The following is a 17,285-nucleotide window of genomic DNA, read 5'->3' on the forward strand; positions in this document are numbered from 1 at the left end:
GCACAAGGTGGGTGGTACAGAGCCAGATTATCAACAGGGCAGAGGGGGGCGTTTGCCCTGCATGTCCTCAAACCCTATGCCCCCCTTCACATACAGCTACATCACCAGCTCATGATATTAGGGTCAACTACAGTGCGTTTAAAACATTTGTGGTGCTAGATGTATTTACACACTATGGGCGAGATTCACCAAACTGAAAATGCAGCCAAAAAGCCAAATCGACGGGGGGTTCCAGTTCTAGATGGCGTAACCCCATGGAAGCCTATGGGCTTCCTTTCACGTCCCCCGCCCCATGCGCCCCCCGCCGAGCCGCGACGCTCTCCCTCACCTGTGTCCGGGCAGCCTCCTGCTGTGCTGCCCGGACCAGTGACCTCCTCCTCCCTGCACCTCTTCCGAGTGCAGGGAGGAGGAAACGGAGCCCTTACAGTCAGGTAAGGGTGCAGGCAGGGAGGGGGGAACCTGCTGCACATCGCCGGCTATCGCCTTTGAGTTAATAATCGCATATGTTAGTGCATATGCGATTATTAACAATGCGAATGCCGGCGATGTGCAGCGGGGGTTATTAGTGAATCCAGCCCTATATATTTTAATGACATCACCAGAGTATCTTATTGACAATTTTATTGTCAGCCCCCCCCCCCAAGTAAATTGCCTTGGTGCCCCCTACAAACCTAGTTCCTGACCCGAGATGGTATAGATTAGGGCTACAATGCCGCTACTAAGGAACCATGGCATTATGGCTTCCAAGCGCTTGGCTGGAGATTAGTATATTTTATTTTCTTAAATGATCTATTTTGGCAGCACACATCACAGGTTAGTGAGAGGCTCACTTTGCTAGGGTTTCTATAGCAACCACTTGTTCCTTGCCATTCCTGTTGGTTCTAATGAATAGCACCAGGGTTAAACTTCCCACTGATCATTGCTTATTGCTACTTATAACTTCTCTTGTTATAAGCAGCGATGAGCTGCAGGATACAATAGCATATAGAATTCTTAGTTTACACTGATGTTAAATAATGTGTTAATAATTTCCCATGTCTCTTGTCACTACTAAGCATTAGGCTGGCTGATGACACACAGTGGGGGTGATCCAGAATACGCTTCCCTGTTCGATGTTCGCATGTGCAAAACCCCGGAGCAGACACCTTCGTCGAGTTTCACACTCGCCGGGGTGATCGCTCCATAGTGGGAGGAATGGGGGGCGAGCATGGGTGGTAGCAAGAGAATGCCCAGCGTTTTATGGGCATATCTGACTTTTATCTGCCATGGGGGGAACAAAAATCATTCGATGGTGACTGACCAGCAAATCATTTTTCACCTGTGCAGCCACATGCGAGTGGATGTGTAAGCGTACACATCCACTTTTGCATGCAAATGCAGGGATTTGTGTGGCGGTGGGGCCACACAGCCTATACACACAGCCTAGTGATCAGGTCTGAATCGGGCCTATTATTTTGTGTATTCACTGCACACTCATGTGCAGTACAGCTGGGCAGCTGCTGTCTGACAGTAATTAGAAATCAAGCAGTAAAGGTCATTTTGTAAAAAGTACTTGCATGATGGCAACTATTTGTTTGTGGTATGGCTTTATAAATGGCACTGGGCCAGATGCACTAAGCTTCATACGTGATAAAATGGAGAGTGATAAATAGCCAGCCAATCAGATCCTACCTGCCATGTCACAGACTGTGTTTGAAAAATGTCAGGCAGGAGCTGATTGGTTGGTTGTTTATCACTCTCCATTTTATCACGTTTGAAGCTTAATGCATCTGGCCCAGTGACTGTCTGTAGGAATACAAATATTTGGGGTTGAAAGATGAATCTGTTGCAGTATCTGGTTTAGGACTTTCCTTGCTGTGTGGGGTTACAACATTCCTGTATTCCATCTTCAAAACTACTACAAAAAAAATGTAGAAATTACCCTATGAATGTACTAATATTAATTGGGGATGGATCATGGTTACGGTATAGATAATAGACAATGCCTAGGTCAACAGTCACTAGGTGGACCACTTATGGATGACAGTGACTAGGGGGGAGATTCTCTAAGAATCTCCGCCCCCCATCGCATTTATAATTATCGCATATGTTGTAACATATGCGATAATTAAGGCAAAGGACAGCTCTTGCGTTAAGAGCTGTCCTTTGCGGTGAGAGTCGCTGGGTGCCAGCAGGTCCCGGCGGCTCCCCCCTCCCTGCTGTTGCTGCGCCGGGCTTTCCTCCTCCCTGCACCCGGAAGAGGATCAGTGCAGGGAGGAGGTCACAGGTCCGGGCAGCACAGCTCTGTGCTGCCCGGACACAGGTGAGGGGGCGATGCGGGGCGGCGGGCGGCGCGGGGCGGCGGAGGGTTGCGGTAGAAGCCCATTGGCTTCTATGGGGCATCGCCAGATTTTTCTTACAGCATCCCAAAATGCGGTAAAAACCCAGATAATGGGGTTTTTACCGCATTTTTCGCTTAGAGGATCTCCCCCTAGGTCAACAATTATGAAAGGTGAAAACTTATGTCGACCTTCCAGAATTTCGGTTCCAACTGCACAAATCAGGAACCACTGTAGGATGGGCCTTTCCCCTGATCCCACGTGTTTTTACCCATATCACTTTTTCTGAACTACTTTTGTGTCCTTACAGCTATAAATTTCTATAAATTATTTTTTTAAATCTTTACTGAGAACACCTCGGATTGATTGCAAACAGTAGACTGTGCTTGTATTATTGTTTATTCAAAGTTTATCCTTCCTTACAAAAAAAACCTGTATTGTGCATTTTGTGTAAAACGAATGCTTTTTTTTTTTAATGTTTCCCCCCAAAAAAACCACAAATTAGAGCTTTTGGAACTGCCCTCAAAAATCAATCTGCACGCCGCTTGCGATTTTTTCGAGAGTGAAATGTAATTTAAAGACAAACGTACCCACACCTCTTCATTTGCTAAAATAAATCATTTTACACCTTAAATACTGATCATTGTAGCTTTGCTGTCTTAAATTATTAGAGGGAGGGAAGGCAAGTATTGATTTCATAACATGTGGCTCTTTTGTGTGTATGATATGTGTGTTTTAGCACATATTATCTAATTAGTAATACAGAATGAGACTGTGGGGGAGATTCTCTAAAGCAGAAATGCGGTAAAAAAAACCTGCACGGCGGCTTTTCGCTGCGGGGGGTATCGCCAACAAAAGCTGGCGATACCCCATAGAAGCCTTTGGGCTTCTTATCGTACCCACGCAGCCCCAAACGGACCCCCGCCTCGCGCCCCCTCACCTGTGTCTGGGCAGCACAGCGCTGTGTTACCCGGACCTGTGACCTCCTCCTCCCTGCACTGTATCCTCTTCAGGGGGCAGGGAGGAGGGGGAGAGCCCACACGCATGCAGCAGCAGCCCCGTGTAATGGAGGGAGGGGGGAGCCGCCGGGACCTGCAGCACATAGCCGGCAAGATCGCAAAGGACAGAGCTGTCCTTTGCCATAATTATCGCATATGTTAGAGCAGGGGTGGCCAAACCTGTCCTCAAGATCTACCAACGGTGCATGTTTTCCAGGCAACCTGTGGATCTATAGTAGGAATGAATGCAGCATGTTTAAAAATGTGACAGTTAGTAATGACTACAGATGTGAACCAGCTAGGTAATCTGGAAAACGTGGACTGTTGGTAGATCTTGAGGACCGGTTTGGCCACCCCTGTGTTAGAGCATATGCGATAATTAGGTCTGCTGTAGCTGGCGATGTGCGGCGGACAGGGGGCGTGGATGTTACAGCATCCCGCCCCCAATCTTCTCCATCTCATAGGTGTGGTAAAATCAAGTTCTTTGTAGAGTAAAAAGTCTGTGAGTTCTCAACAATTTTCTTTCTTTTTCTTAATATGTGTGTGTTTGTGTGTATATAATATATATTAGTTTTTTTTGCCCATAATATCCTCCCATGGTGCCACTTGGCCTGCAAATGTAAGCTCTAACCTGTAGAACTTTATTAATTGGGGCACGTGATGTCACAAAAAAACATTTGCAATATCATGACCAAATCTGGGAGGGACCTCAGCAACTGACCTAAATCACTCCTACAAGCCAGGGTGAGATACTTAGTACCCCCTCTTTGCCCATGCCACCTCTGTATAAATGTACTATTATTAATGAGCTTTAGTAGGATGAAATCTTTTATTTTTTTATATTTATATATTATATTTTTCTTTAACATATTTTTTCCATCCTCATTAGTTTGTAACTTTTAGCGAACTTGTTTTCTCTTTACTGTTGCTTATCTTCACAGATGTTTTTATCTAATTGTTGCAATTTATTGTAGACCAGTTTCATTCAGTCTCTCTCTCCCTCTTTATCTATCAAGGCCTAGGTCACTCCCACCTACAGTTGTCTCACTTGAGCCCTGGAAATGCTGCTCTGTCCCCATCAGATGGAGAAGGCTTATCACCCACCTCGTTGAGTTTTAGAAATGCTGCCCACCGGCGTCTCTCCATGGAGGTGGGTACACGTTATACACATACAGCTTGACCTGGAATATAGAATAAATGATAGCAGCAAATTAAACTAGGTGGCTGCCACTTGTTGTAACACAAATAAGGGTTATTCCGTTACCCCTTAGAAATGTTCAAGCATTGTAAAGAATTAGTGTAAAACAAATGGCGCCTCCTATTGACAGACACAGATAACACATTCAAGGAACAATACTTGCATTTATGTGTTGTCGCCTGTCACTCCATATGAAATTATATTGAGTTTATTTCCACACAGGTCCAATGGTGATCGGGTTTACGTTAAAATAAAATAAAAAACATATAATAGTGAAGTAAGTTTTAATACAAAGCATAAAATTACAATTTTTTTAGAACAAATAATGGATAAAAACGTCAAGGATGATTCAGGGAGCAAATTACCAGCTAAAGTAAAGAACTGGTTTGGGACCATTCTTAAAAGCATAAATTAGTCACCAGCCTGCAGCCCAGGTATGTGAACTGAATCCTTAAGTCCCCGCTGGGAATGGAAAGATTCAAATTACGCCACCAGTGTCATCGCGTCTTGACTCATTGGGGTCTTTTTAAAGGCTAAATATTTTCAGTAAATATCATCACCCCCATGAGCATAACCAGCCCTGGGCTCTTTGAACCAGGGGCCCCTCGCATTTATTTATTTATTTTTTACTTTTAACATTCCAGTGATTAAAAAATTGTACCGTGACTAAAAACAATCGCACATTCCTGTTACTAAAAAAATCACACCTTATTATATGTGCGATTTGGTGACATTTTTTTATGTGACTAAAAAATAGAACTCTATTATATTTACCGCCTGTCTCTAAAAAGGTAGGTAACAACTAAAAAAAAATAAAAAGCTAGCGATAGAGCAATATGTTTGTTCATATTTTATAAATCACAATTCTGTTCTCTACTTATTATCATAAACATTATATTAGTATAGATACAAACAAGAGATGGATTACTTGTGAAAATAACGGAAGTCATGATTTTATAGCAAATAATTCCAGCCAGCTGGCTTAGAAATTACTTAATGCATGCATAAGCCAGCCTGCGGGATTTATTTGCTATGAAATCATCACTTGTGTTCTTATTCATAAGTAATCTGTTTCATGCTTGTTGTAATAATAAAAAAAGAGATGATATTAATAGTTACACTATGGATGTGGTATATCAAATATGAACACATACATGAAGGCTACAACCCATTGGAATCACATAGATGGGTGTCACCTTGCGCGCTGTACTTCCCCAAGCACCCACATCTCTGGATCCGCTTTGATGGGTGCACTCACATCAGAGGTGGTGACATCAAAGTAGCGGAACAGCCCCCCCCCCCCCACTCCAGTGACACTGCTGCAACATTTTTTTTGCTAGACCAAATATAGATAAAATGTGTTAAATCTAAAATAAAGAGACATACAGTACCTGTTATCAAGAGTAATGTGCAGAGCAGTATATGATGCCAAGCATCATATACTGATCCATATCTGGTGCCAGGTATAATACAGTTGGGGAAATGTACTAATACCCCTTTAACACCAGTCCAATACTAATACCCCTTTAACACCAGTCCAAATTCCCGGATGGCCCCGGGAACAACTCAGCACTAGCGCTGGTGTGAAAGGCTCCCAGGCCAAAATTTCAACCCTGCTACTAGGGTTGCTCCCGGGACCTTCACAGGTTGCTGACTGGTGTGAAAGCTACTCACCCGGATTCCCGGCTTGAATGTCACTGGCCGGATGGGAAATCTCAGTGATGCCCAATCTCAAAGATTGGGCATCACTGAGACTATTCCCCTTTTGATAACGGTGCAGGACTGCACCGAAACAGCAGCCGTCAAGGGACGACTGGCTATGAAGCCTATACAGTTCAGTCTACTGTTTACTGCCTAAAGGATGTTCTTCTGCTATGCCACTCATTTCTGTCATGCCATGCCTTGATTGGTCTGGATGTTGCTAACTTTAATACATCTTTCTGCAAATTTCCATTGCGTCCAGTGCTGTTTTTGACCATAAGGAGGAGGAATCCCCCCACCCCTGGATGTATGTTTTATATATATATATATATATATATATATATATATATATATATATATATATATATATATATAGTTCTATAATGAACCGGCACTCCAAACAATATATAGCAGCTGCCCCGGGTGCCTTCGGTGAGAGATGGATAGTGTAGGAATAATCCGCGTCACTCCAGGGGTCTTGAATGATATGGTATTTATATATAATAGCTGTAATAAATCATGTGCATAAAGTTGCCAACGTTTCAGTGCCTGAAAGCACTTTTGTCAAGACAGCACATAATATTCAAGTCACAACAGCTCGCACGGCGGCGAGAACACATACTCGCTCGGCGGCGAAATGAACACAACATATGTACTCACCCGTCCTTGATCGTTCCAGCGGCCGGGTGTGTGTCGCGCACACCCCCGTGGGAGAGGCGCTTCACACTGACGTCAGTCCCGACTAAGTTGCTAAGCAACAGTGCAGGACGCTGTCCCCGGCCGCCAGTCAGATCAGAGCGGACCGGGCTCCAATAACACAAAACCACTATAGGATGGCACAACAATGTGATGTAAACACACTGAATAACAAAGACATTAAAGACATTAAAGAAATGTGTGCCAACTAAAACGTTCGTTCAGACCCTGCGGTCTGACGGTTTGCAACAGAAAAATCCATTTTGACTCAAGTCTGAGAAGGTTCCCGTCTCTATCTCCTCCCCGTGTAGAGGCCGGTATGTGATCAATCAATACAAACTTCATATCTTGGATGGAATGTCCAGCTTCTAGCCAATGTCTGGCTACGGGTTGGTCAGATCGCTTCGTCTGTATCGCCTGATTGATGGCAGATCTATGTAGGGCCATTCGTGTCCTAGCGGTCCGAATGGTTTTCCCTACATAGTGTAATTTACACGGACAATATAAAAGATAAATCACATGTGTAGTCTGACATGTTAACACATGTTTGATGTGAAATGTCTGTTCACCATGGGGGTGTTTGAAACTGTGACACGGGACCAAGTTTTTACAGGTAGTGCACTTAATGCATCTATAGCATCCAGGCTGTCGTGTCATCACAGGCTTCAAGACCAGTGTACCTACGTCTAGTTTCATGACACGACAGCCTGGATGCTATAGATGCATTAAGTGCACTACCTGTAAAAACTTGGTCCCGTGTCACAGTTTCAAACACCCCCATGGTGAACAGACATTTCACATCAAACATGTGTTAACATGTCAGACTACACATGTGATTTATCTTTTATATTGTCCATGTAAATTACACTATGTAGGGAAAACCATTCGGACCGCTAGGACACGAATGGCCCTACATAGATCTGCCATCAATCAGGCGATACAGACGAAGCGATCTGACCAACCCGTAGCCAGACATTGGCTAGAAGCTGGACATTCCATCCAAGATATGAAGTTTGTATTGATTGATCACATACCGGCCTCTACACGGGGAGGAGATAGAGACGGGAACCTTCTCAGACTTGAGTCAAAATGGATTTTTCTGTTGCAAACCGTCAGACCGCAGGGTCTGAACGAACGTTTTAGTTGGCACACATTTCTTTAATGTCTTTAATGTCTTTGTTATTCAGTGTGTTTACATCACATTGTTGTGCCATCCTATAGTGGTTTTGTGTTATTGGAGCCCGGTCCGCTCTGATCTGACTGGCGGCCGGGGACAGCGTCCTGCACTGTTGCTTAGCAACTTAGTCGGGACTGACGTCAGTGTGAAGCGCCTCTCCCACGGGGGTGTGCGCGACACACACCCGGCCGCTGGAACGATCAAGGACGGGTGAGTACATATGTTGTGTTCATTTCGCCGCCGAGCGAGTATGTGTTCTCGCCGCCGTGCGAGCTGTTGTGACTTGAATATTATGTGCTGTCTTTCAGGCACTGAAACGTTGGCAACTTTATGCACATGATTTATTACAGCTATTATATATAAATACCATATCATTCAAGACCCCTGGAGTGACGCGGATTATTCCTACACTATATATATATATATATATATATATATATATATATATATATATATATATATATATATATATATATATATATATATATATATAGTGATGTTTGGTAATCATTCAGGAAAACATAGATAACAATAAAAAGTGCTATGTGTTAAGTGTGTAGCAGTACCAAATACATTTTCCATTGTCAAGGAATGTATGTAACATGTGCAGGCAGTGTATCTAGCCGCTGTGCACAACCTGGGAGTCAGCATTAAACTTCACTCTCCTAAAACAGCGCCCAGAGAAACTAGGAAATACGAGTCTGGGGTCACACAGTGAATCCTAATACTTACTGACTTACAATATGTAGGGTACACACCAGAACGATCATGATCATGAGCCGATCCTACGATGGTCTCACGATCTGCATATGATCCAATCAAGATCCGATCACAAGCTGTACCCAGTTGAAGGGTTCTTTTACAAACCAGACCAAACGACCAGCGGGGATGCGCATCAGATCGGAATCGAATATAAAACATGCCAAAACATGCCCAATTTACATACAATCGGTTGAAATTGACAGGATTGAGGCCATATCGTTCTGGTGTGTACCCAGCATTAGTCCAGGGTTCACCTGGTCCTGGAAATGCTGCCAGCACACATGCAGAATTATGTACAGCTTCTGAATTAGACCTCATTCACTACTGCCACAGACACAGCACACTCAGCTGTTGAGAAGTGCCCAATACATATCTAATACATTTCTTTCACAGAACTACACACACACACACACACACACACACCCCACCCCCCCCCCCCACCCCCGGAGGAAAACCGCAAATCACTTCAATTTACCGCTGCCACGAGGGAGATTCAGGAAGTGCGGCCGGTATCCAGGAGGGTTGCCCACTTTTCCAGAGGTTTGGTATCTGGGGGACTTGCAAGGCTGCAAAATACACAGCCTTACGAGTCAACCAGAATAAGGTCCAATATATGGTACAAGCAGAAGTGTCCCTCCAGCTCCTAGCATGCCCTGCAACACTTTTAGGATGGCCAAATAGAAAAACTCTGGCAGGGCAGACTGGGATGTGTATTGCTACAACAGCAGGAGGGCCACTTATTGCCCTCCCCCATACAAGATAATGTCACATTACAGTTACTGTATTATTACATTAGATAGGGGAGCTGTCACCTATTTGAAGAATAGCCAGATCTGTTCTTTAAGCAAACATGACGACTTTGGCGTTAAAGCACAAAGACAGATGTCTTTCCAGTTCCTTATCATTAGGAATAATTCCATGATAATGCCATGGCAACAACCAGAGACCAGAGCAGCTATTTACATACTGTATATACAAAATAAATAAGCAATCATGTAATAACATTACATTACAGATGAATTCCCAAGGCTATTGAGTCTCGCCAGAGTAGAATTGTGACATTTGAGTTTTGCTCTGTACCTTGTCTGATGTGTCTACTTAACCCTTTGGAGTGCCAACATCTCTGTGAGAGATGTGCAAAACGCGCCAGTACCGCCCACATTTGTTATATACACTACCGTTCAAAAGTTTTTAGAAAAGCACAGTTGGTACTTGTTTCCTAGCAGGGCGCCCAGTACGCTGTAAGCATACAGGGCTATTCTTTGTAGTAAAATCGCTTTGCATTGCATCTCATGGGCCATTATAGTGCCATGCGATGCGACGCAATACGATTTTTTAATGCAATTTATTCACTGCTCTGTTGGCCCTAGGGGATTGCATTGCATTGCCCCTCCCGCAAAATCACATGCGATTTTATAGGGTGCGATGCCATGCCATTAGCTAAACACTTGTATGACATACAATGAGGTTTCACTGACACCCCCCCACACACACACACACACTATCCACGCCAACCCCGAAGCGTGGCGAGAGGCGGCGGAACGTGTCCTCCCGACCTTTTCATACCCCCACTATCCACATCGGTGTGGAGTTGATTTTATATAGGGTGGCGAGCGCAGTGTGGTGAGTGCAGCGAGCCCCGCGGGGGGGACGTGGATTATTTTACATGTGTTCCGCTGCGCTCGCCACGCTTCCGGCTCGGTGGCTCGCTGCGCTCGCCACACTATATAAGATCAACTCCACGCCAATGTGGATAGTGGGGGTATGAAAAGGTCGGGAGGATGCGTTCCGCCGCTGCTCGCCACGCTTCGGGGTGGTGTGGATAGTGGGGGGGGTCAGTGAAATCTCATTCTATGTCATTGTGTGTATAGCTAATGGCATGGCATCGCACCCTATAAAATCGCATGTGATTTTGCGGGAGGGGCGATGCAATGCAATCCCCTAGGGCCAACAGAGCAGTGAATAAATTACCTAAAAAAATCGCATTGCATCGCATCACATAGCACTATAATGGCCCATGAGATGCAATGCAATGTGATTTTTCTACGGTAGCGTATGTAAGAAAACTGGGCGCCCTGCTAGGAAACAAGTATTGCACAGTTTTTTCAATGAAGATAACAATAGATTAATCAAAAATACATCCGCTGACATCAGCTGCCCGCCCCCTGCACCCGCGTCATCGGCGCATTAGCCTGGGAACACCCATGCCCACTGCTAGATGCGAACGGGATGGCGATCAGCCAGTCCACCACGCCCGCTTGCACAAGTGCATAAAAGTTTATGTGCATGCGCAGCCGTTCAACATCTCTCCCCTGTGTGAACACACAGGGGAGCAAGCAAACCAGAATAAGGATCTTTGGGCCTTATTCTAGTTCACTCTTAGAGGCAAATTCCTTCTCAAATGGACAAAACCATGTGCACTGCAGCTGGGGCAGATATTACATTTGTTCTTAAATGCTGTATAATACCCCGTTCTAACTGCCATGCATATTATTGGGTGAAAGGGTCAACATAAAGCAGGAACTGAGATCCGGGAGTTTCATCCTGGGTTGATCCTTTCATGCTAGAAAAGGACTTGTGTTGATAGGCAAATTACTGGGTAGAAATGCTTGACCCAGTAATTTGCTGGCAGTGAGATCGGGGTAGGACTGCACCCAGCAAAAATAACCTGACATTTAAATGCTGGGTAAATGCCGGATTGTTCAGGCTTATCACTGAACTTGGTACAAGTTATATCATGACACCTTAGCTTGTAATATTCTTACTGTCTTCCTTATGACCAGGTCCATAGTTTGTAAGTGGAAGATGTTTGTGTTTTCTCTGCAGGATGTCAGTAAAAGGTTTTCTCTTCCTATGGACATCCGTTTACCTCCTGGGCTCCTGGACAAACTACAGATGAATAGTCCAGACGATGATCCAAAGCCATTGACACGGCTATCAAGGAGAGCATCTTTGGTTAGTAGACATGATTTAGATGATTCATTTATCATTTACATACTTTCGGCCTATTCCACTGTACAGTGTGCAGGTCGGTTTTGCCAAATGTCAGAGAGCCTCGGCACACAAACATTACATTTTGTGAAGAAAGTTCAGAATTAGAGGTGACGTAAGTGATCCAGGTTATTGAGAAGAGCATAAATGTACAGGTCTTTAAGAGAGCACTGTAGCATATGCTTCAGGGTGAGACTGGCAGCCAAATGTAATCCCCTCCAAGTTTGGCGGCCACAAACCCTGTGAGGCAATACAATATTGACCTTTCCAAAGGTCGCAAGAATAACACTGATATAACCACATTATGTACTCCACACAGAAGAACAAATTACCGTGTTGAAAATTTCTACCCGGTAATTTGCTGAATAACATGGGTATTTCTTCTGTGTGAAAGGGTAAACCCGGGACCTAAATCCCATGTCCTTAACCCTGGTCAATTCCAGGGTCGGAGACATGGGATTTACGACCCGGGTATGCCTTTTCACACAGAAATTACCGGGTAGAACTGCTTCACCCAGTAATTTCATTTTCTGTCTGAAAGGGGTATCATTCTACTTTAATTAAACAATGGGAAAAAAAACCTTTTCAGCAGGAAGAAATGAGGAAAAAGAGAAGAGAGAAAGGAAGTGAGAAAACAGGGAAGGAAAAGGAGGGGGGTTAGAAGGGTAAAGGTGACACTCAGGCGGACAAATCTATTGATGCTTTATTGAAAATACAGTATGTGAGTCAAAATCTGCAACTGAAAAAAAGCAGGATAATTAAATGCCAGAGGGACCTGAAAGTGAGAGGTCCAGGGATTCCAAGTCTTGGCCAAACTCCTAGAGGAGCTCCTTAGTATACTGGTTATGTTTTCAATGGAGTGGATATGACATATATTGGCTAGAATCTCATCAAATTTAGGTGCTTCACTTTGTTTCCATGCTGAAGTGATATTACAACCTCGACGCCAGCACCATATGACATAATAATTTATGCTAATGGTAAGAAGAAATATTTTGGGCTAAAAGCAAATACTAATGTCAAAAACTGAACTAGCAAGAGGATAAATCTTTAACAACGGGTACGCATTTTAGACTCCTCCAAATGTGTAAAAATGTTCAGATGTTTGTCCCACAACTCCAACACAGTGTGGAGATCTAAGGATACATGTTTAATCTAGTGAGGACATACCACCTATATAATGTTTTATAAGCATTTTCCATATAGGAACATAGGGCCTTATTTTGGTTCATTCTTTCTGACAAAATCCTTCTTAGATGGGCAAAACCATGTGCACTGCAGGCAGGGCAGATGTAACATGTGCAGAGAGAATTAGATTTGGGTGGGGTTTTCCTTCAAAGTGAGATCTATATTGCAGTGTAAAAATAAAGCAGTCAGTATTTTCCCTGCACAGAAACAAAATTACTCACCCAAATCTAATTCTCTCTGCACATGTTACATCTGCCCCCCCCCTGCAGTGCACATGGTTTTGTCCATCTAAGAAGGATTTTGTCAGAAAGAATGAACCAAAATAAGGCCCATAATTAGAGATAAAGACCACATGATTAGAGTAGATATTGTTCCAGTCCTCGTTATCTAGGGCTTAACCTAAGTCATTCTCCCAAGCCCTTGTACAGTGTAGAGATGATGTGTAGAGATGATGCCCCTGGTAGACTTCGCCCTACCGGCAAGATGTTCCATTGTAGTAAGGGATCGAGAGGTCAGTTGTGTCGTCATCAGATTGAAAGTGTCAAATTTGCAGATATTGGAAAAATAATTTGTGGCGAATAGTAAATCTGCGAAAGTGGGTAAGGAGGCGGTTTGAGTATTATCATTAATTATCATTAATTAATTAATTAATTAATTTTGCTATACTGCCAACTTGCAAAGGAGGTCAAATTACAACCTGGTTGAAAATCCTAGACATCTAAGGTGTTTAATATGACCGGATGATGAAAGGCAGCCTGCAGATGGGCCAATCTGGGGATCCATAATAGAGAAGAAATGGATTTTTTTATTATTGTTACCCACACCCTCTCTGACTAGGATCTATATACTCTCTGCTGAGATAAGTGCATTACTATACCTTGTTACACACCACAAGATGTTTAAAGGATGTTTCCTATTGAATTATGAGATTATTTAAATTAGATTCAAGTGGGAGAATAAGTGCAAGATAAAAGCGATTTTATTGGGGGTTGTAGGCATTTTTTTTACATATAAACCCCACCAGTTTGTATTGTCCCTTCCTGGCATACTGTACCTAATATTTGGCAGTGTCTTCCTGTTTAGCCAATATTGGGGCAGATGTATTAAGCCTGGCAAAGAGATAAACTGGAGATAAAGTTGAGATAAACTGGAAGGAGATAACGCACCAGCCAATCAACTCCTAACTGTCATATTTCAAACACAGTTGATTGGCTGGTGCATTATCTCCTTCCACTTTATCTCCACTTTATCTCCAGTTTATATTTTCGCCAGGCTTAATACATCTGCCCCACTGTCCAGTGTTTATCAATGGCAATGATGCAAATCTACATGTAGCATCATTCTAAGTACATTGTTAAGTACATTATACTTAAGAAACAGGCACTTAAATGTTTTCACTTTGCTTGTTTGTTTGTTTTGCTAGCTTTTGGGGTATTTATTGCCTATTTATTTTCTTAGTGTGTTTTTTTCTGTGTTTTTGTAGTTCAATATTTCTATTTTATGTTATAAAACATAAGTGAGTTTACCATCATACCCTAACAAGCTGTCGCACCACTTGAATCGCACTTAGATAATATCATCCTGTAAATTTTGCTTTTGCATGTTGGCAAATAACTGGGTATAAAAAAGGCACTTCTCCATTCCTCAGTTAACAAGGAATTGTCCTCACCTAGATTCTCACATCTGAATATACAACATTCAGTTCTTCTCTTGAGGCTTCCTACTTGGACCACAAATTAAGTTATGGTATAGGGAGTCGACAATGTCTAGGTAGACAGTCGCTAGGTCGACCACTAATAGCCGACAGTGACTAAATTGACACCTAAAATGGTTGACATACTGTACCATATGTCGACATTGGCAGATGGTGGACACAAGCATAAGGTTTACATGGGCATGGTCGACACTCAAAAAATGAACACACGTTTTTCATGATTGACGCCATATAAGTGTACCGTGTCCCCTCGCTTGCTGCACTCGCCATGCACTGGGACCTTGGCAGACTATTATAATCTCACTTTATGCCCGCTTGGATAGTAAAGTACAAACCATGTCCGTATCAACAAAAAAACATGAATAACACGTATCAACCTTTTGAGTGTTGACTATGTCCATGTCAACATTAAGGGGGGTATTCAATGTCAGGGGCACGGCTGTCGAGCTAGCGCGACAGCCGTGCCCCTGTCCCGTTCTCGGTTAGCTCGCCTGGAGCTCGGCAGTCGGGATTCAATGTCCCGGCCGCCGAGCGGCGAGAAGGGGGCGTGGCCGCGAGTTGATGACGGAAATAGACAAGCTCCGGCCGGGAGCTCGCCTATTTCCGGCTTTTCTCGGCAGAATGAGCCCGACAGCTTGTGATGTCGGGGTCGTTCTGCGCAAAACCCCTGTTCAATGCTGTCGGGGAAGACGGCATTGAATAGGGCCCCGCAGCCATCTCCCCCGTCGGGAGATGGCTGCGGGAGCTCGAACGACATTGCATACCCCCCTTAGCTTGTGTGGACCTATTGTCATTGTCGACCTAAGGTATGTAGACCATTCTTAGGTTTGTCTGGGTAGTCATTGTCGACCCAGGGACCGGATACCCACAAATCCATGATATGAAACCTTAGTGGTAGTTGTGCTGCTGACCCAAAGCTTAGTACTTTTCTATGTGTACAGCTGTTTGCTCAGCCACTCTCTACACTTGTCCAAAGAGTAGGATTCAAAAGCAGGAAAAAATACAGATGGAGATGTGACCGGCGTGGTAGAGCGATCCGTCTTGGCGGTGCATGCCAATCTCAAATACATGCGTGCCACATTCTCGCCGTGCCTCGACTAATGGCACGCTGAGAGCTCCATAGTGAACTGCACATAAATTCTGTGTCTGTCATCCTCATGCCCCACCCTGTGTCTGTCAGCCTCATCCCCCACCCTGTGTTTGTCAGCCACATCTCCCTAGTGTCTGTCAGCCTCATCCCCCACCCTGTGTCCATCAGCCTTATCCCCCATCCTCTATCTGTGCCTTCCGCAAATCAGATGGCTGCAAGGAAGACAATGGAAGACAATGGCCTCCTCCTCAACTGAGCAAAGCCTGCGTCTAAGCGCTTCTCATGGCATCTACCGCTAGGGACTGCTCCATGGAGCGATTTAATTGGTACTCCATTCTGGCACTCATTGGCAACAATAGGCACATATCTGTTTGTGTCATGCCAAGGTGGTGAGCAGAAATGTACAAAAAATTCAATGCATTCCCTGTTATGGTGCTACCCCATCTCTCTGTCCTGGATTTGCGCCTGTATAATCCTATATACAGTACATCTGGAATCGCATCACTTTTTCCACATTTGTCATGTTACAGCCTTAATCCTAAATGGAATACATTATTTTTTCCCTCTAAATTCTACACACAATATACCCCATAATGACAACTTGAAAAAAGGTTTTGGAGATTTTTGCAAATTTATTAAAAACTAGTAAGCCTGTTCGAAGAAAATTCTTCAAACACTAGTAAGGTAGCTAATGTGTGAGAGAGAAAGAGATGTAGTTTCACTTGCTGCCAACAGATGGCAGTGTTTTGATGACACACAGACACTAGACACATATATAGATGATAAAAAAACTAAGAAATCACATGTACATAAGTATTCACCACCTTTTTGGCAGCAATTATAGCCTCTAATCTTTTGAATATGATGCCACAAGCTTGGCACACCTATCTTTGGGAAGTGTTGCCTATTCCTCTTTGCAGCACCTCTTAAGCTCCATCAGGTTGGATGAAAAGCATCAGACCTCTCCATAAAGGGCCACTTAAGGACATTCACAGAGTTCTCCTGAAGCCACTCCTTTGATATCTTGGCTGTGTGCTTAGGGTTGTTGTCCTGCTTAAAGATGAACCGTCACCCAAGTCTGAGGTCAAGAGCGCTCTGGTTTTCATCCAGAATGTTTCTGTACATTCATCTTTCTTTCTATCCTGACTAATCTGCCAGTTCCTGCTGCTGAAAAACATCCCCACAACAAAATGCTGCCACCATCGTACTTCACTGTAAGGAAAGGTATTGACCTAGGGATGAGCGTTTCTGCCTGGTTTCCTCCAAACATGACGCCTGGCATTCAAGCCAAGGAGTTTAATCTTTGTCTCATCAAACCACAGAATTTAGTTTCTCAAGGTCTGAGAGTCCTTCAGGTACATTTTAGCAAACTCCAGATGGGCTGACCTGTGTTTTTTTTACTAAGGAATGGCTTCTGTCTGTCCGCTTTACCATACAGGCCTAATTGGCTTG

The 17,285-nt window shown here is 43.8% G+C and overlaps 1 protein-coding gene across 1 annotated transcript in view; it reads left to right on the forward strand.

Annotated features, from left to right (window-relative positions):
- CDK18 (cyclin dependent kinase 18) overlaps nt 1-17,285 on the forward strand; it is a 190,238-nt gene that overhangs the window by 92,773 nt on the left and 80,180 nt on the right. Inside the window, exons 5-6 of the mRNA XM_083173016.1 lie at nt 4,333-4,466; nt 11,677-11,805. Coding sequence (XP_083029142.1) covers nt 4,333-4,466; nt 11,677-11,805 — 263 coding nt within the window. The remainder of the gene's footprint in view (nt 1-4,332; nt 4,467-11,676; nt 11,806-17,285) is intronic.

This window comes from Crinia signifera, chromosome 2 (assembly GCF_055691185.1).
Source record: "Crinia signifera chromosome 2, ASM5569118v1, whole genome shotgun sequence".
NCBI lineage: Eukaryota > Metazoa > Chordata > Amphibia > Anura > Myobatrachidae > Crinia > Crinia signifera.